The sequence below is a fragment of the Desmodus rotundus genome, chromosome 10 (assembly GCF_022682495.2).
Source record: "Desmodus rotundus isolate HL8 chromosome 10, HLdesRot8A.1, whole genome shotgun sequence".
Lineage (NCBI taxonomy): Eukaryota > Metazoa > Chordata > Mammalia > Chiroptera > Phyllostomidae > Desmodus > Desmodus rotundus.
Window position 1 is genome coordinate 45641539 of NC_071396.1, and position 19815 is coordinate 45661353.

General features: G+C 54.2%; 1 protein-coding gene across 1 annotated transcript in view; it reads right to left on the reverse strand.

Moving 5' to 3' along the window:
• Window positions 1-12248: 12248 nt before the first annotated feature.
• FSTL4 (follistatin like 4) overlaps window positions 12249-19815 on the reverse strand; it is a 331311-nt gene continuing 323744 nt past the window's right edge. The window contains exons 15-16 of the mRNA XM_053912698.1: window positions 15915-16024; window positions 12249-13885 (exon numbers count right to left, since the gene is read on the reverse strand). Coding sequence (XP_053768673.1) covers window positions 13180-13885; window positions 15915-16024 — 816 coding nt within the window. The 3' untranslated portion in view covers window positions 12249-13179. The remainder of the gene's footprint in view (window positions 13886-15914; window positions 16025-19815) is intronic.

The window sequence follows — 19815 nt, forward strand, 5'->3', positions numbered from 1 at the left end:
AGGCTGGAGCCTCCAGTTGCTGAGCGGGGCTGGTGAAGACAGGACAGTGTGGATGTCACTCGTCACTCACCCACAGGGTCGCCGGGAGTCAGAGCTGACAAGGGACTTCGTGTGTCTGCCTGCTCCAGCGACACCCAGTTTCTGCCCCTCCTCGTGCCCCTTTTTAATCCCTGACAACTGCCTATCTGGTCTCCATCTCTCTAATTCTGCAGTTTTGGGAACGTGATTGTACGTAAATGGAATCACGGGTGTAGTGCGGCACAACCCTCTCCCGCAGCGTCACTCTTTGGGGATTCACTCCGGGTGGCTGTGTGTGTCAGGGGTTTGTCCCGTGCTGAGGGCGGACCAGAGTCCGTTGGTTCCCCAGCCGCCCTTGAAGGACATCTGCGTTAGTTCCGGTGCCAGTCAGTTGTGGCTAAAGCTGCTATAATCACCTGTGTACGGGTTTTTATGCGAAATCTCCAGGTCTGCGGGATAAATGCTCAGGAGTGCAATTTTTGGGTCATACGGTAGTGGGATGCTGACTTTCACAAAAAGTACTCAGCTGCTTTCCGTAGTTGCTGCTGGTTTCACAGCCCCCTCCGCAGGGTTTGAGTGACCCAGCGTTTCTGCGTCCTGGCGGCATCCGGCCTCGTCGCTATTTTCTCATTTCAGCAGAGTAGAGTTTTCGCGACCCCGACAGGTGTGTGGCGACGCTTCACTGAGGCTTCGCTGCGCCTTTCCCTGGTGGCTGGGGATGTCGAACGTCTTTTCACATGCTCACGCGCTGCCCGTACAGCCCCCTTGGTGAAGTGGCCTTTTGAGGATTTTAGAATTCGTGTCGTTTGTTTGCCCATTTTCTGATCAGATGGCTTGCTATTTCACTTTCGGTTCAGAAGGTTCCTTGTAGCTTCTAAATATTAGTCCTTTGCTGGATCCGGGGTCTGCAAATAGCGTCTCTTGGTCTGACGCTTACCTTTTCACTCTCAGACATGGCTGGTTTTGGTGAACCGCACCAAATTTCCCTGTAAGGCTCATGCTGTTGGTGTCAGGGGTAAAAAACCGAACTCTTTTCCCAGGTCCTGAAGATTTTCTACTTTTTTCCTAAACATTTTATAGTTTTATCTTTTACATTGAAGTCCATGGTCTCCTTTGAGTTAATTTCTCTGCGAGATGTGAGCTGTGGGCTGCCATTCTTTCTTTCTTTCTTTGCCTCAGCTGTCCCCTGCTCTCGCACCGTTTGCTGAGAAGGCTCTTTCTGTCACTGAATTGCGTTGGGGCCTTTGTCAAAATCAGTGGGGGGAGCGCTCCCCCGTGTGTTGCCTCATTCCCGTTTTATACCAGGCAGGGTCCAGTCCGGAGACCACATCAATACCCATTTGAACAGCAGAAATTTGTAGGGAGAATTCCTAACTAGTATCCAGTGGTTAACTGCTAAAAGAGGTTTAACAGGATGCTATGGGCTCCAAAGTGCCAAGTGCAGAAACGTCGCTAATACTCCTACGCAGAAGAGGAGCGGACAGTGAAGGAACTAAGGGCTTGAGACTGGGCTTGCAGGCTGAGATTCGAACGCGTCAAGGAGGGCACAGGTGCTACAGGGCCACACAGCCTGCCAGAGCTGCAGAAGCTCGCCAGGCACAGCGGGCCACAGTTGTTTGCCTGCCCGATGTGGGTACAGCTGCCTGAGGGCGTGGCTGGAGCTGTAGCAGAAGCAGCTGCTGGGCTGAGAGTGCGGTCTGAGGACCCCCGGCCAGACCATGACACACAGTGACTTCTGGGTGAGGGGCGCATGGCCTGGGGGCCCTGAGGGTACAGCTGGGTGTGGGTGAGGGCTGCTGGGGTGAGCACTACCAGGCCTTCCACACCCCAGGGCTCTGGCTCCCGGCCTAATGAAAAGGAAGGAGCCAGGGGCTCCATAAGGAAGGTGCCTTCTTGCCACTGCGGACTCACCGTGTCCTCCAGAGCCCTCTAGACCACGCTTCCCACTGAGCCAGCTGGCACAGAGAAAGGTTTACAGGGCTGAAGCTCTGGTATCACAGTGCAGGGGAGAGCGGGGCGGGTTTGCAGTTGAGAAATGGGAAACCGAGGGCTGGCATCCTGATCTTAATGGAAGCTGCGTTAGGCTTCTCCAGAGACTCAGCACCAACAGAATGCACGTGTGCGTGGAGGCAGGTGTCTGGCTATCTTCTCTATCTAGCCGTCCGTCTCTCCATCTGTCCATCTGTTCATCCATCCGTCCTTCTACCCACCCACCTACAGGAACTGGCTCATGGGACCGTGGGGGTGGCAGGCTGGAGACCCAGGGAAGAGTTTGAATCCAAAGGCTGTCCGCTGGAAAAATCCCCTCGTCCAGGGAGCTCACTCATTTTCTCTCCAGGCCTTCGACTGGTTGAGTGGGGCCCACCCACTCGGTGGAGGGTGATCTGCTTCACTCAGAGTCCTCCAACTGAAGTGTTGACTTTGCCTGAAAAATGACCTTCACAGAAACATTTGACCAAACACCTGGGCACCGTGGCCCAGCCAGGTGTTGACGCACAAAATTCACTGCCACGGTAGGGGGTTCAGCCTTTCAGCATTAAATGTGGTGTGGGTGCTGAGTGTGTTTGTGGGGGGTCTTTGTCAGGCTCCCTGAGCTCCTTTCTGCTCCTGCTACACTGATAGCTTTCTCTAATATCGGGGTTGGGTGTGGGATCTTATCAAACTCTTTTCCTGCTTCTATTGACATAATCACAGGGGTTTTCTGTTGTATCTCCCTCTCTGTTAATATGGTTAATTATGTTGATTTTTAAATGCTAAGCCAATCTTGCATTTTAGGATAAGTCCTACTTGGTTGTGATGTGTTGTTCCATTTAGATAGTTTTGGATTGAAATTGTTGCTAAGGAACTTTGTATTTATGGTCTTCTTGAAAGATATTGGTCTGTGTTATTTTTTCCTTGATATCTTTATATCTATCTCTCTATCTCTATCTATCTCTCTATATAATTTTTGGTCTGATTTTGGTGTCTAGGCAATGTTTACCTCACAGAGTTGGGAAGTGTTCCCTTCTATTTTTCTGGAAGGAATTTTGTAGAATTGGTACTATTTATTTCTTAAATATTTGGCAGAAGTCACCGATGAAACTGTCTGGCCCAGAGTTTTCTTTGTGGGAAGGTTTCCAATTATGAATGAGTTTTCTTCAGTAGATGTCCAGCTATACAGGCTATCTCTGTTCTTGAGTGAGCTTCAGGCATTTGTCCTTTTGGAAACTGAGTGAGAGTTCGAATTGGGGAGACAAACTTAAGTTTGTGAGGGGGAGCTCCCCAAACTGGAATTATCTCCTGTTATTATCTTTGTACTACAAGAGGGCGGGCCCTTGTAGCACAGTCTTCCCCCACTAGGTGAGTGTTCTAGGACCCATCTGTAGCTGTGTGCCAGCTGGCGTTGTTGTGAGAGGCTGTGTTTGTCTGTGAATTTTTTTGAAGACTCTTTCACTGTGTTTGCCCATTTCACGATGGGTGATTTACGAGCTCACCTGCAGCAGGTTTTGACCCCAAATGGCATGACCCCTGTGCCCATCCTCCCTATTCACCAGATCTTGCTATCTTGCCCTGACTGACTTTTTGTTTTGTTTTGTTTTTCCCTGATGAAAAAAGTCCTCACAGGGAAACGTTTTGCCAATGTGGAAGAGGTGAAACAAAATGGCAGAAGCACTAAAAGGCATCGAAATTGACGAGTTCAAAACCTGTTTTGAGCCGTGGAGAAAAGGTCTCGATAGGTGTATTGTTTCAAATGGACAGTGCTTTGAAGGGGACTGAAGTTTAAACCTGTAGGAACACACAATTTTTAATAAATAAATTCTGTTTTTTTCTGCATCCCCCTTGTATCTTGATACTTGCAACCCATACTTACATGATAGGGCTTTTAATGATCTTTTTTTGAGTTCGTACTTGTATCTCTTCCTTGTGTGTTAATACAAGCCCTGTGGTGGTTTTTAACGTCACTCACTGACAGTCTGTTTTCAGCCCCACGGGGGCATCTGAAGGTTGGAACTTCGGTCTTCCTGTGGTTGGATTTGCCCAAAAGACAGTCTGGCTAATGAGTTGTGAGAAGAATTAGCATTTTTTTCACTTCCAGGCTGATAGATCATTTAATTGTTGATTCTGGCTTAAATTCTCTTTCCCCATCCCCAGCGATTGTGCAAATGTGCTGAGGAGGCATGTTTACCGGCCTGGGTCCTTGCGTGCCGACCACCTGGGCGTAGGGCACGCGTGAGCAGGGCACCCTCGTTATTCCAGGCCGCCCAGGGTCTGGGGTTGACTTTTACCGCAGCAAAATCTCCTGTCTGGATTGATACGACTTCTTATTTGTTTTATTCTGCTAAACACAAAACGGAGCTTAAATGAAACGCAAATGATATTAATAAGACTGTGTCAATATTATAGAATATATCACATACATAATATATACACTATAATTATGCTATTAGCAATGAAACTACTGGGTGAAGTCCACTGAGATTGTCTTTCTGTGGTTATGTTACCCACTCTTTATATTGCTGAGGCATCTTTGACCTGAACTCGAGGCCTAAAGGTTTTGGCAGCATGTGGGTGACTTGAGTTTGTCCTGCGGATGTGACGACCCTCTCTGGGACCTTTCCCCTTCTGCTCAGCACTCAGGCGACTTCCCTGACCGCCCTGGGGCTGGGTGGGGAGAAACTGTTGACTTCCAGTTCACCCTTAGTGTGAGGGTCTGGCCCTTTGAGGCCCCAGCTTTCTGTGGGGTGCGGGGGGTGTCCCACTCTCAGAGGGTGTCCCCGTGACAGCGTCCTGCGCATCCCCCCCATGAGGCTGCTGGAGTGAAAGCCCACGTTTGCCTGGGTGGGCAAGTGGCCCCAGGAACACGGCAGCCTCACGGCCCTGCTTCCACCTCGGGGTTCTTGCTTATGTCCTTACCCTCTTCCCACCCCTCAGCATTGAATAAGGCGTTCTCTCTTAAAAGCCTTCTAGAAAGTATTTTTAAGGGCAGACTTGTTACAGAGATCTGATCTGCCCCATGCTCAGCAAGGGAAGCCTGGCGTTTCCGAGGTAAGAAGTGTTGAGGCGTTTCTCTGGGGTGGCCCCAGGGGAGCTCCTGGCTGGATGCTGGGAACGCTTCCCTCACCTTTCCACTGGTCCTCACCTGTTTTGTTTTTCTTCCTCGAGCAGCGTGGGAAGGATTAACGTGGCTTCTGCTCTGTGGTCATGGCCTCCTCCGCCTGGGGGGACGAGCAGCCCCCTCAGAGTGCCCCTGTTCCCCCAAGTCATGAGTGCCTCTCACCCTTGCCGGCCCCAAGGGGAGCAGGAGTGGGTGGGAAGCCACTGCTCTCCCTGGGCACCTGTGAGATTCACGAGTGGGTGTCAACGTCAGCTTTCTCTTCTTAATGCAAATGCGGCGCCCCCAGCTCAGTGTAGAAATTCCAGAAAATACGAATAAACGTGGAAGAAAACCAGATCTGCTGATAGCCCCGGATTCAGCGTTACCACTTGGGCCTGTTTCCCCTGGTATTGTTTCATCACACCGAGCTGGCACAGCAAGAGTTCTCCGAGGTCCTGAAGCAGTAGTAGTGGGGGCGCCTAGCCCTAGGTCAGCGAGCGCTGGTCCCGCTTGCTCTGGGGTTTTCACAAGCCTGGCGGGGTAAGCCCGGGGCTGTGGCTCCGTTTGCAGTTTCCCTGGGGGCTCCGTGACTTATACTCTTGGGGCTCCAGAGATGCTGAGAAAGTCTCATCGTGGGTCTGTCCTGGGGTGCGTTCTGCCCATGGCAAACAGTGGGGGTCCTGTTGGGTGTCACCTCCCTCCCTTCCTCCTGGGCTGCTCAGGGCACTGCCCGGCAGTTCTGCCGGTCACCACTGACCACCATCTGTCTGGTAACTGGGGGGTTTCACTTGGGCAGGAAACTGGCTCGAGGGGATGAACTCGGACAGCCAGGGCCTTGGAGAAGTGGGGGTTAAGGAAACAATTTTTCTCTGGCGGCAGGTGGGCAGGGCCTGGGTGCGAGCTGGTTGTGGGAATGGTGGTTGAACAAGAGAGCAGACGCACTGTGAAGGCTGCGAAGGTACGGGGCTGCGGCAGAGCCGGGGAGCCTGCGCTCCCCCCAGATCTCCGGGACCTGGGCTGTGGGGGCTGGGCCCAAGCACTCTGCCTCTGTCCCAGGGGCCTGTTGGGAGGGAATGGGTGGAGCAGGGGACAGTACTGGGGCAGGCTGCCCCTGTGCTGCCCCGCCCCCACTCCCCACCACACCACTGGGGTCCTGGGGCTTACTAGGGGGAAGGGGGTATGCGATCTGTGTGGTGCCTCTGGGCAGTGAGCGAAGGGACTCCTGCTCTCTGCTTCCTACCAGGAGCTGGTGGGCTGTAATCAGATGCACTTCCCCTCCTCTGAGGGCACGGGCCTGACCCCGGATCTCCAGGGCTGGTCTGGGCATTGGCTCTCTTGAGGCAGAAGTTGGAGCAGAGCACAGTCCCCGCCATAGGTGGCCCCCGCCATAGGTGGCCTCTGCCACCATGGGATCTGCAAGGAGGTGAGGCCAGAGAGGCTGAGGGCAGACTTTTTGTCCAGGTTGGTCCGGAGGGCAGGATTGACCACCAGGTTTGGTGGTCAAAAGCATGAGTTTTGGCCATAAAGACTTGAATTCCGAGCCTGGCTTTCTCTGTTGCTCTGGGCCTCAGTTTCCTCTTCTGTGAAATGGGGGCAACAGCACCGCCCACCTGGTTGGGATGTGGTGAGGTTTAACACAGGTGCTTGGCAAGCGCTCCCCACAGGGCCTGGCTCACAGCAGGTCACTCCCCAGGAGAAAGGGCAGCGGCATGTTGTTTATGTCACTGTGTGTGCCAGCAGGGCTAGGCTTCGGGACCCGGCGGATGCTCGGTCAAACACTAGTCAAGGTGTACCTGTGAAGGTACTTTTGGTTCAGGAGAGTAACATTTGAACCAGTGGACTTTCAGAGAAGCCGGTTACCCTCTGCAGTGTGGGTGGGCCTCACCTCCCAGTGGAAGGCCTCGAGAGGGGACCGCGCTCCTCTGAAGAAGGGGATTCAGACAACAGCCTGCCTTTGGGCTTGACCTGCGACTCCCCCCGGTTCTCCCGCTGCCAGCCTAGCCTGCAGATTTGGGACTTGCCGGTCTCCGTGACTGCATGAGCCAGTTCCTTAAAATGAACCTCCCCCTCTCCCTGTCTGCACACACGCCCGCCCCCCCCCCCCCCCCCAATGCCTACACTGTCCGTTCTGTTTCTCTGGAGAACCTGTGCTAGTCATCTGGTACAGTGGACGCAAAGCTCACGGAGGGCAGGGGCTGTGTCCTTTGTCCGGCCCTCTGTCCCTGTACCTAGCACAGTTCCGCACACAGTAGGTGTCCCTCACCAGCAGCCCGGTGGCCACCACACACTTTCCCCTCTCACACAGTAGCTGGGACGCCTGCCTGGTGAGAACCAAGAGTGTGTGCAGTCAAGGATGGATTGGCGTCTGGGCCCTGTGCTGAATTTCAAGGGGCGGCCAAGGCAGGTGATAAGTTTTGTGCCAGATGATGTTGAAGCTAAAACTTCAACATGGGGAAAGACGACTTCTGGGCTCAGGTGCCTGCCTCTGCCCCGGCCAGAGCAGGGCCGTTCCACCTGGCCCTCACGAACCTGTAATGGTGGTGGGGGATCCCCGCCCAAATCAGTTCTCACGTTTACAACCTCCAACAGACTGGCACCGGAAAAAGGTTGACTTTTCTGGAGTTTTATTGTAAAATCCTCAGAAAAAGAGCATTTACAGTGACAGTCCTTTATGACAATTTGTGAATCACCTTTCTAGCAAGTGGAGCTGCAGGTACACGGCGTGTTCGTCACTGGGTAATACGTCAGAGTGAACACAAGCTTATTTCAGATGCCACATACAGTGTCGGTACAAAGTTCTACTAAAGTGGATGTATTAAAAATAATTTATATATATTTTATAAATAAGGAAAAAATCCACATGTATAGTAGGTACAGGAGGCCTTTTGCGAAATACCGGTGAGTACGGAAAATATATTTTGGAGCCTACAGAACTGCTGCGAAGAATGTGACCGGCCTCGCCACGAGGGAGCTGACAGTTTTCTGGGCGGCGGGGGGGGGGGGGGGGGCTGAGGCTCTTCCCGGGACAAGCGGTGTGTGTGTGACTTCGTATCTCGGGGGTCATTCAGCTAGACTACAGCGAGCGAGTGAGTGTGAGCACCCCAGCAAAACTCCATGCCCAGTTCTGCTTTCGGGGCATCTCACACGGCCTTCAGGAAGAGGGAGCCATGGGGGAAGGCAGGGCGCCGCGGGCCTGGCCAGGGAGGGCCGGGGGGCTGGGCGGTGGGGCTGTGGCCCTGGGGTGGGTGCCTGCAGACCTGTTGTCCCCACATCTCTGAAGCAGCTGAAGCAGCAAGGGACCAACGGCTCTCGAACCTATGGCGCGTGTCATGCTGGGCAGCGGGCGAAGGGTTAGATTTAGGAACTTTCCTCCTCCGAGGGCTCTTGGACCCATAAGCAGCCAGTACTGGCTGCCCTTCCTTGGAAATGGGGCTCTGATCTTGAAGAGGCCCCCCCAAAAGCAGCGGCCTGTGACCCCGCCACGGTGCTGCGTGGACAGCATGTATCCCCTGGCTCGGGGCCCGGGCGAGTCGACAGTTACTGCTTTGCAGAGTGCAGGCTCAGCCCTCTAGGCCCTCTGGGTCGGGGCCCACGTTCTCGGGGCCGCAGGGAAAGGGATGCTTCCGTGTGAGTTAAGGTGAGCTTGAACAGACAGGTGTGTGAACTGTGGCTTTGCAAACAAACAAACACAGAAACAAACAATAGCACACGCTCAGCACTCCGGCACTGGCCAAGGAAGCCTTGCTGTGAACTTTGGAGACCAATCCCTGTTCTCCCTGTACTTTCACACGTCGTGTTTGGTTAAATTCCCACTCGCCGCCCAAAGCACACGTGAGAGCAGGCTCGCTGGCTGTTCTGAGCTGGCCTGAGCAGGCTGTGGGCCCAGGGCGGACGCTCAGACCCCGCAGTGACCTGGCGGCTCATTCGGCAGAGACCAGAGCAGGAGGTGGGATGCATTCCTCCAGGTGTTTGGGGTCTTGCACTCACACCCTGAGGGTAGGTACTATGTATGTTTCCCCTTAAATTTTTAAAGCATCTCAGTCCTGTGATCGCTATGATTTTGGAGAGAAACCAAGGCAGCTAGTGACTTTCTTGGAAAAAAAACAAAACAACTGCTTTGCCTGCCAGTTTGGGAGGAAAGAAGCAGTGGCATCTGGCCCTGTGAGTGACTTCTTACTTGTACCCCAAAGCGAGGACGCGGCGTGGGCAAAAGCCACCGGGGGCTAGTGTGGCGGTGAGGTCAGTTGCCTCTTGAATTGTAGGAGCAGGAGGCTCAAGGCATAGGGAGGAAGCAGGAAAAGCAGAGAATAAAGCAGAAGTGGAGGGAGGTGCAGTGTAGGTCCTCTCAGGGATGAGGCTTGGCTCGGATGTCACTGTCTCTGTTCCCGTGGACAGCTTGTCTGAGGACAGCTGACTTTGCTGAGGTTCCAAGTTCTCGCTAGCCTTGGTCACCTACCTCCAAAGGGCCGCACGCAAATGTTGGGGCTGTGATTCTGGGCGGCAAGGGGCAGTGAGCCATGGGTTCTGACTGCACCTGGAGTGGGATCTGGCTTCTGGGTGGGGGAGGATGGCTAAGGACTTCCTATCAGCACTGTGTCATCCAGGTCACCTGTCTGGCCCCCTGGCACGGGGCAGTGCTCCGGCAGTGCTGGGTGCAGGGAGGAAATGTGAGGTAGATTGGCGGACGTGTCGGAGGGAGGTGGGCACGGAGGCATTTCTCCTGGAGGAGGATCGGAGGGGGCAAGCTGTGGGGTTTGGTGATGAAGACCATTTGGCGTCCGTGGTACTTGGATAAAACCCATTCTGAGGATTTACTCCATCACTTTTTAAGCTCCTTGTAGAAAAATATATCCAGAACGAATCTGTTCCACATCTCAGCTCTGAAATTGCCTTTAGTTCACAGGTTGTTGGTCAACAGAAAGCTAGAGCTTGCGGCTCCACCAGGCCAACCATGAGGCTGCTTCCCACGGGCAGTCTCAGCCTGACAGTTCTCCAGGGCAGCGGGCGGTCCTCTGCTTTAGGAGGGGTTGAGAGCCGTCCTCCGGGGCACCTGCCTGGAGCAGGAGCCCTTTGGGCACAGAGGAGCAGGGAGGTGAGGAGAGGGTGGGTTGGGGGTGGGGATGGCAGGGCCTGAGCTGTTGAGTCTGGTGATGCCATGTGTAGGTCCAAGTGCCTGAAGCTCGGTAGTGTGCTTGGCCCCAGCACGTCTTTAAAAGGCTCTCCTGGTTACTTCCAGGGGCCTGGGGGAGCAGCAGGACCCGTGAAGGACTGGAGACTTAGCACAGAGACTGGGGCCGCGCCTGGGGTGGGGCGGCTGGGCTGCCTGGCATCTGCAGCGTGGTGTGTGGCCCACGCCCAGGCCCGCTTGTGCAGAAAGTCCACACGGCCGTCTACAAACAGTCCGATCCCTCTTCCTGCCGCTGCTCCGGGGGAGCTGGGTGGGTGTTTGGACCCAGGACCTCCCTGTGGGCTCACGGGGGCAGGAGGATGAGGGCCTGTTCCCAAGCCTTCATATCACCAACGGTGTAGGTTGTGTTCGTTATTCTGGAAAAAAAACCCTTAAATTTTGGTGAAATTAATTTTACTTCAAAGTTCAGTAATGTTGGAATAGTGAGTTCATTAGATGAGTGGCTTTTCTGGTGATCTTTTGGTTAAATGAATACTTCTTGAATGTGAAGTGTTAGTAGTTAGGTGACCTTTTGTGTTCATAGGTGGGCTGGCTTTGCCTCAGGGCCCATGAGTTGTGATGACTTCTCACCCCAGTTGCTTTCAAATTGTGGTCCCTGAGCCACTCCCAGGGCCAGCCTTCCCCCTGCCTCCCACACAAGCAGTTCTGATCAAAGACGTTTGGCCGGCCTTTGCGGGCTTGCAAGTCTCAGTTCTCAGGCCTGTGACTGCTCTCTCCAGCTCCCGCGTCTCAGGCTGACGCTGGCCGGCTCTCGCAGCTGCACAGTGAGGACGGGGAGAGGGGAGAGGCGGGCGCACCGACACACTTAGACTCAGGAGGGAGAGGGGAAGTTGGGGAGGGGGGGGAGGGGGGATGCTGCAGAAGTCACACCCCTTTGAAAGGCCAGTTGGGACTGGTTTGGTCTCCTTTTAGGAATCATGCTGCAACCCAGAGGGGCCAGCGTTCGGGCCTGGCCCTCAGTGGGCTCTCCCTCAGGTGGGCTCAGAGACCTTTCTGCCAGGGACTGCCACAGTTTAGATTTTTCCAAAGGGTGAAGTTCGTGAAACTCGGGCAACTTCAGTGATAAAAGTGGGAGTTTGGAAGTATGTCCAGAGTTTGAGGCAAGAATAAAAAGAAAGGATGAGCCCCATCCATCCCAGCTGCTGTGAAACTGAGTATTAGGTTTCTGAAGTCAGTCTTCTCACTCTGTATCTATGTACTGTACCTTTAAAAAAAATCTAAAATGCGAACGCACACGTCCAGGCACACTCCCGGGAGTTGTAGGGAACAGGCGTGTGTCACACCAGAAGACTGGCCGAGCTCAGGAGTTGGCGGGCACAGGCGGGGATGAAAGGGAGCCGCGTGGATGTAGAGCGAGGCGGGCCTGTGCCTGCCTTTCCCTGAAAAGGGCCATTCTCAGCGGCACAGGAGCATGATGGCCTGTGGAGGGGGCATCAGGGGCAGGTGGAGGGGGCAAACCGAGCTAAGGTGTCTGTGATGGGACCACCGCTCCAAATCCAGGTGGCTCGAAAAGCGATCCTTCAAGCCAGCAAGGCTACCAGTATGTTTTGTCCACTGACATGAGAAGGAAAGGGATGTGTTGAGAACCCAGGGGAGCCTCTTCCTTGCTGAGATTCTTTGACACAGGCTGTCTTCCCAGGGCTGGGTGGATGGTACTTCTGATTGCTCACCATAGCCTGAGACGCTGGGGACGACTCGGTGGAGTAATAGCCAGCCTGCAACCTCTGATTCTGAGTTCTGGAGTGTGGGCTGCTGGGGAGGGGCCACGTGTCACAATAAACCCCTGTAAAAACCCCCGCCGCGCTGACCGTGCTGTGAGGATGAGGGACTGGGGTCAGCAGAGCTGAGCGCCAGGGCCACAGGCAGAAAGGTAGTTGGTGTTTAAAAGGGCTAGGTGACGGAGCCTGCTGGGACCCGACTCGTGTCTTTGTGTCTTTGGGGTTTCGGCGCTGAGCCAGTTCAGCCTGATGCAGGCCGCCCCACCTCGCCAGGTGAGCGCCGTGGGCCCTGGGCCGCATCAAATGCCCAGCGTAACAATGTCCCCTTTCCATGGTGAAGAGCAGGCACACAGGCTTTGTCCTGGTCTCTGAGGGTCCCAGCCCAGAACGGAATCTTTACCAATGTGGGGTGTCAGTGCCGCAGAGGACTGTTAGTCTCGATGGCCGTTGTTCTTTCTGGCTGTGGGATGTGGGGCGGGGACTCTCAGGGACGCAGCCTAAGGCAGGGACGAACAGAGCTGGACCTCGGACAGCGTCTTTCTGCTTACTAGCATTTGAGATTATAAAAAAATTATTTTTTAATCAAAATTCCCAAAATAAAGTGAGTGATTTCCCCACCCCGCAAGCTGCAGTAAGTCTTGCTGGCTCTCTGTCGGGCTTACAAGTCCAATGGAAGGAAAAGCAGGAAGCAGCTGCGAAGGAGGAGTAAGGTGCGGAGCGAGGGCAGGCGTGGCTCTCATGCCAGGAGGGAAGCCCCCGCCCCGGTGGGCCTGCGTTTCCAGGCCGGGTTCCAGGCCACCCGGCAGGTGCAGCCTGGCTGGATCCCGCAGAAAGAAGGATGACTGTGCGAAGGCAGCGGGCGGAGGCGTGTCTGCCTGGAAAGCCGGAGCTTCCAAGTCCCACAGCGTCCCCAGGCCACACAGCGTGTGGCTGGGTTCCTTTACACAGCAGTGTGGCTTCCCGTCGTAGCTCGAGGCAGACCTCCTACTTCCTAACGAGAAAACCCCAACCTGGTTAGCAGTGCTCACCTTAGATTAGGGAACTTGCAAGGAGACCAGTGTTGGACCACGAAGCGAATACAGGTTTTGCTTTTGTCTGTAAAAATGTACAGGGCGCCTGCTGGGGGCTGCGGGGTCAGGACGAGCTGGGGCTCGGTGGCCCAGGCTTTGCGCTGGCCTCCTTCATACCTCGCCCACCCACACCGCCATGGTCCCCCCCTGTATGCCTGACACCTCACACCGCAGTGCATTTTGCCGCCCGTTGATGAGAAACAGTGAGCCCTGGGCTGGCGTGAGGAGGTACTGTCCGAACAGCCCGCTGTCCCTCACGATCCTGCGGGGCCCTCCCCAGGGCTGGGCTGGCCCCGAGGGCGGCTCCTTGAAGTTCTTCAGCACGCCCACCTTCCCCGAGGACAGCTCCACAAACAGCAGGTCCTGCCCTGTCTCCAGCGTGGCGTAGACGTGGTACTGGTTGCCGTGGGAGAAAGAACGCTGGAATGCCACGTCGGAGACGCCCTGGCTTACTTTCAGCTTGTAGAGGGTCCGGATCTCCCCCCGCAGGGTAACCTCCTGCACCTGCAGCTGGTGGCTGGCTGCGGCGGCGCTGACGACAAAGCGCCCGTCGGGGGACGTGTGTGGGGTGCCGTTCACGTCGCCATTGGGGCCGACCACGGAGTCTGTGACACTGTCGATGAGCAGCTGTGCAGCAGCGGCAGCCGAGGCCCGGGCCTGTTGGCACTGCACGAAGAAGTAGCCGCCCAGGTGGGTGTGGGCCATGGCCTGAGGCAGGCAGCCGTGCTGCCGCAGTCCTATGGTCTTGAGCAGCATCAGGGTTTCCAGGTCGACCTTGTGAACGGCGGGCTCAGACTTGTTGAAGACGAAGCCGAACCTGGGAGGGGAAGAACTGAGGTCAGAGGTCAGGGACTGCAGCCCTTCCCTTCCGTTCCCTTTCCTGTAACCCTTCGGTGGTCTCACAGCCTGGGGGGTGGGTGAGATCTACCCTCTGCAAGGGGTGGCTTCATAAGCGATTCACCTGTGATCTCAAACCACAAGAGGAGAGCTACCAGTGTTCCTGGACTTAGGCTTTTGTGACACGCACACATCTTTAGAAATGGTAAGAAGGGTGAGAAATATGCCTCCAACAGCCTCTCCCTTAGGAGTGTGTCTCCCTTAGGGGTGCGTAGGAACCAGCCTCCCGGTGACCTTGTGGCAGCGGTGGGCCTGGGCCTGGAGGGGAAGGACCAGCACCAGCTGCCCCGGCCCTGCCTGCTGTGAGGACAGGACAGGAGAGCCCACAGCCTCGCTGTTTTCTGGACTAACTGGTGAGTCCGAAATTGAACACGCACGCTCAGTGAAGCCAGCCCAGGTTTCCTATCAGCGTTCTCTTTCCCTGGGAACAGGAGGAGGCAGCCGCTTCTCTGGCCACATATATGATGCTGGCAGGGGACTGAGAATGGCTTTGACTTTTGGAGCCAGAAGGCCCCCATGCTGCGGAGTGCCCAGCCAGCCACAAGGCCTGGGGCAAGTTGCTCGCCTGTCCAAGCCTCTGTGAATCTAAAAGGGTAGGATTCCTGGGAGAGCTGTTGGGGAGGAGTAGGTCTAAGAGGACGCTGCAGTGGAAGAGCTCCAGAGGTGGCAGTTTGGGCCTCCTGAAGTCCCCGCTGGAGGGCCCTTGCTGGCTGCAGAGAGGCATGGCTCCAGGCGGGACCTCTGGTCGGGAGCCCCTCCCGAATCCCTTGCTCAGAGAGGCCTCTTGACACTGTGTCTGCTTTCTTACAGGAGTGGAGGAAAATCGCTTCCACAGTTTTCTCTGGAATGCCAATGCCTCAGAGTGGGGAAAACCCTCTTTGGCGCATCTGGCATGCATCCTTAAAGAGCGGTGCATGGACAGGGCGGGGAGGCAAACCCCACTCCCATGGGGGACTTTACGGGGAAGTGGCACACTCGCAGGGCCGCTCAGTCTCGGAGCCACTAAACTGCATCCAGCAGCTCCGAGGGGCCTGGGCCTTTCGAACCACACCAGGGGCTCTTCCCCAGGTCCCTCTGCGGTGGGGGCTGGGGAGTCATAAAGTGGGTATTTTGCTCCTTGGGCAAGGACCAAGGGGCGAGTCCTGTTTTTACAAATCCAGCATCAGCTTGCCGGTGCGTCCTTCCTTCTGGAGAAAGGTGCTTGATGCCAGATGGAAGGCAGGCACAAGGAGAGCTGCATGACCCCTGGGTCCTGGCGACTTTATAAAGGGCAGGCTCAGTCCTTGGCAGAGGTGACTTCACAGGCAGTGTCGGGGGTGCTCAGAAATGAGTGGGGAAGGGGCATGGCCAGGCCGGGGTCAGGTCTGCCCCTGAGGCCCTGGCTGTTATTAGGAGGCTCTCCTTTTGAATGGTGGCAAACCAGGCACCCAGGGGGCCTCACTTCCTGGCTGGGCAACTGCATGGCTGCGCTGGGGCTCTGAGGAACCGTGGGCTGGGGTGAGCAGAGAATGAGGCAGCTCAAAGGGGACCTGGCTTTGCATTTAGTCGGACTGCCAATTCCTGGCTGTGTGACCTTGACCAGTGTCTTAACCTCTCTGAGTCTCAGTTTCCTCATCTGTAAGCTTGGTTTGAGATCACTACCACCCGTTGTTTTCTGTGAGTGTCTAGCAAGGGGAAGGTGCTCAATTAACCACTGCTGTTTCCTGCTTTCTCCCCTTGTCCTCACCTGCGGAGGAGACCTCACAAGGCCCCGGAGGGCGTTTGGAGCTGAGTGCCTCCTGAACATGAACAGTTAATGACTGGGGTGGGTCCATTTCTCTGTCCCTTCCTGAGGGCTCCCAAGCCAGCCCAGGAGGAACGAGGCAGACAGAGGCAGGAGGCAGCCCCACTGTGGGCGAAGGCGCCCCGTGCAGGATGCAGCTGCAGCACGTGGGGTCTCAGGGTCTCACCTGATGTGGTTGATGATGAGGTTTGTTGGGGGGATGAAGAAGTCGTCCACTCCTGCAAAGGGCGTGCGGATGAGGTGCTGGCCCTGTCCGGCGCTGGCTTCCGTGATCACCTGTAACATGAGGCAGAGTCCTGTGAGGGCCCATCCCAGGGGGGCTGGAAACCTGGGGACCTCTGCACGCTCCAGGGAGACCCCCAGCAGACAGGCTGCAGAAATGGTGGATAAGCCAGTCTTGGCGCGGGGCAGGAGCAGAACAGGATGTCACAGGCAGGGACCTCACTTTCTGGGGTGAAGAAGGGGTGGGACAGGAGTGGATGCCTGAAAGGTTCCCTCTGCTCGGTCAGGCGTGACCTGCCACTCCTTGTCAGCTGTGATGACCTCAGAGCGGGCACTTGCGGGGACTGTGTTGGTCTTGTGCTGGGGCTTCGGAGGGCGGCCCCCAGAACTGAAACATCACCCTGCTCAGAGACAACCTGCTCCACAGCAGGGAAGCCCACCTTCTCAATACCCAGGACCCCCGGGAAAAGAAGAGAGCTTTTAAATAATGAAAATGTTAAACCATGTGACGGTTGACTGGTTATTTATTTTCCTTGGACGGCCGGTGCCCGGGCCCGTTTGTTGGGGATCTCTGTCGCACTCGGCTCGCTGAGGTGTTTGCAGGGAGCTGTGTCCCCACGGTGCATTAGAGAAAGCAGGAACTGGGATCCCAGGGAGGGATGCTGGGCATGCGGGCAGAGGCCTTGCGAGTAGGATGCTGGGACAGGTTCCGGTGTCAGAAAGGGGGCTTGCTGTGACAGGTAGGGAATTAGGTCCTGTGTTTGGTATAAATTGGTAGTGATGGGGCATGGCTGCCTCTGTTTCCCTGAGGCTGCACTCTCTCCCCTACGGACTTGGCAGGAGGAGACCGGAGCCTTGCCCTGGGGTATGTTCTGCTGCATCTGCCTCAGGCACAGGCGCGTGGGCAGTGCAGAACAGAGAGCAGAGAGGTCCGCAGTTAGAGAGGGTGGGAGGGTGGTCTGGGGCTCTGCGGCTCCTGCCACACAGCTCCCTGCGCTCAGGCTGAGGCCTGGGCCGGCCAGACCCTGAGCCAGACTGCCTGAGTCCTCTGCCTTCTGCACGTGCTCATCAGCCTCCAAGTCCAAGGCCATTGCCCAGAAAGGTGGCAGGCCTGCAGACAGGTGAGGCACTCGGTCAACTTGAGGGCCCCAAGGACTCTCTGAGCAGGACAGAAGGCAGAGGACCCTAAACAGGGAGGTGAGACACTTCTATGAGGTGGCCATGTGCACAGAAGGGAGGATCCAGATTTCTGCAGCCTCAGGCCGAGGACATTCCTGGGGGGGGGGGGGTGCTCTGTGACTCCCGTGGCCTGGAGCTCTGCGTGCTTTTTCCTTTTGCGCATGGGATTGCCTCCTGGCTCCGACTTCTATGACGAGGGCAACAGCACCTGGCGGTCTCCTCAGGCAGGTTTGAGGCTTGAGGCTTGAGGCTTTCCCGAGCCCTGCCCCTGGGGTCAGCAGGCAGAGTGCCAGATGGCAATGACGAGCACTGTCCCTTCTAATCTCAGGGGAGCCTGCCATTCTCCAGTTGTGTGAGGCTATTTTCCTGTGATCTAGCAAAAATGGCCAAGTGACACTTCCCATGGTAGGTCCGTGAGGAAAAGCTCAGAGAACTGGGCATGAGGAAGGATCAGCATCAGGAAACCGAATCTGAGAGTCTGGAGTAAAATGCCAGAGAATCCCAAGGAGCTGTGTGAAAACGCAGTACTGAGGGCCACTGAACGGATGCGGCATGTCAGCCTCGTGGCTCCAACAGGTCATGCCCCCCTTGGCTTGTGTGCTGCCACGTGGCTGGGTACCTCCGTGGCCCCAGAGTAACCCCCCACATTTTTACTGGGTCTCTGAGCTCGGTGCGGGAAGGGTACGTATGTAGCTGGGTATCAGAGGTCATTTGGCTAAGAAAGACTGGGCATTGCCATCAGAGGGTGGACAAGCCAGCTGCGAAGTGACATTTGGGAAAGGGCAGGGGACCAGGCACCCACTGGGACAGGCTGAGAGGCAGCTGAAAGCTGGGCATGGGAGCAAGTGGGCCAGACAGTGCCGGGGCAAGGCCCAAACCCTGGCGGCTGGGGGCGGCCTCCTGCTTCGAAGTGCCTTCCTGTAGTCATAGCGAGGTTTGTGCAGCTGATTCCTTAGTGCTGGTTGCTTAGAAACGTGAGAATGTTATTTTTAGTGGTTTGCAAATATAAACAACACAGGAACATAACGTTGTAACTAAATCTTTGTCCATACCCGTGATCACTGCTTTGGGATAAGTTCTGGGAAGCCCAGTTGCTGGATCAAAAAACACCGTTTTGAGGCTTTTGGTTCACATTTCAAATTGCTCACCGCAACGCCTATGCCAGCTGACCTTTCTGGAAGTGGTTTTTGGAAGAGCTCATTTCCTTAACCCCAGGTGACACCGAGGAAGGTAGGTTTATTCAATCTATTTTATTTTCTTGTCATAGTGCATTTCCCAGAGTTGCCGATTATGGTGATGGCGGACATCATGGTCTAATTACTGAAATTAATTAAAATGCTTTTAGTGCTTTATCATTTAGACAAAATTTGCTCCTGGTTTCTGGGAAATAGTCTTCATTATATTTCAGGAGTTTCCTTCTGGTCCCGTTTCTAGGTATTTTATTAAGAACTGCATTTAATTAAATGCCTTTTCGGCATTTATTGGGAATATCACAGGGTTTTCTTCTTTTTCTGTTTCGTGTTGCGTGTAATGCTGGCTGATCTCCTGGGAGCGGCCGTCATTGCCTCCGGAAACGTGTTCCCTGCCCGAGCGATGGGGGGCGAGGCTGGACTCTACTTCTAATGCCAGGGCCAGAATTTTGTTCATGTATTCATGCGATTAAAAATAGCATAAAAAATAAAACTATAAACTAATCAGTTTTTATAATTACAAGAATACTGGCAATTTAAAACAAATGAAGGAGCTGTACATTTTTTTCTCCTATGGTCTGAGATCAAATAATATTAAAATTATATTTTGAAGGGTTGAGAAAGCTTAGATGTACATTTTTTAATGATATATCTTTAATCTTATAGAAGCCTGTCCTAAAATAATTGTTCTACTTTGTTTTCCATTTCTTAGGTCAGTTTTTTTTCTTACCTTTTGTAAATAATCATCCATTTCTTTTTTTATATTTATTTTTTATTTTTAAAAATATATTTGATTGATTATGCTATTACAGTTGTCCCATTTTCTCCTCTGCCCTGCACACCTTCTTCCCCCCTTTAGTTCATGTCCATGGGTCATGCATATAAGTTCTTTGGCTTCTACATTTTCTATATATTCTTAACTTCCCTCTGTCTATTTTCTACCTATCATTTATGCTATTTATTCTCTGTACCTTTCCCCCTTTCTCTCCCCCACTGATAACCCTCCATGTGATCTCCATTTCTGTGATTCTATTCTCGTTCTAGTTGTTTGCTTAGTTTTTTTTTTAAGTTCAGTTGCTAATAGTTATGAGTTTGTTGTCATTTTACTGTTCATATTTTTGATCATCTTTTTCTTAGATAAGTCCCTTTAATATTTCATATAATAAGGGCTGGGCGATGATGAACTCCTTTAACTTGACCTTATCTGGGAAGCCCTTATCTGCCCTTCCATTCTAAATGATAGATTTGCTGGATACAGTAATCTTGGATGTAGGCCCTTGCCTTTCATGACTTGGAATACTTCTTTCCTGTCCCTTCTTGCCTGTAAGGTTTCTTCTGAGAAATCAGCTGACAGTCTTATGGGAACCCCTTTGTAAGTAACTGTGTCCTTTTCTCTTGCTGCTTTTAAGATTCTCTCCTTATCTTTCATCTTGGCTAATGTAATTATGATGTGCCTTGGTGTGTTCCTCTTCCGGT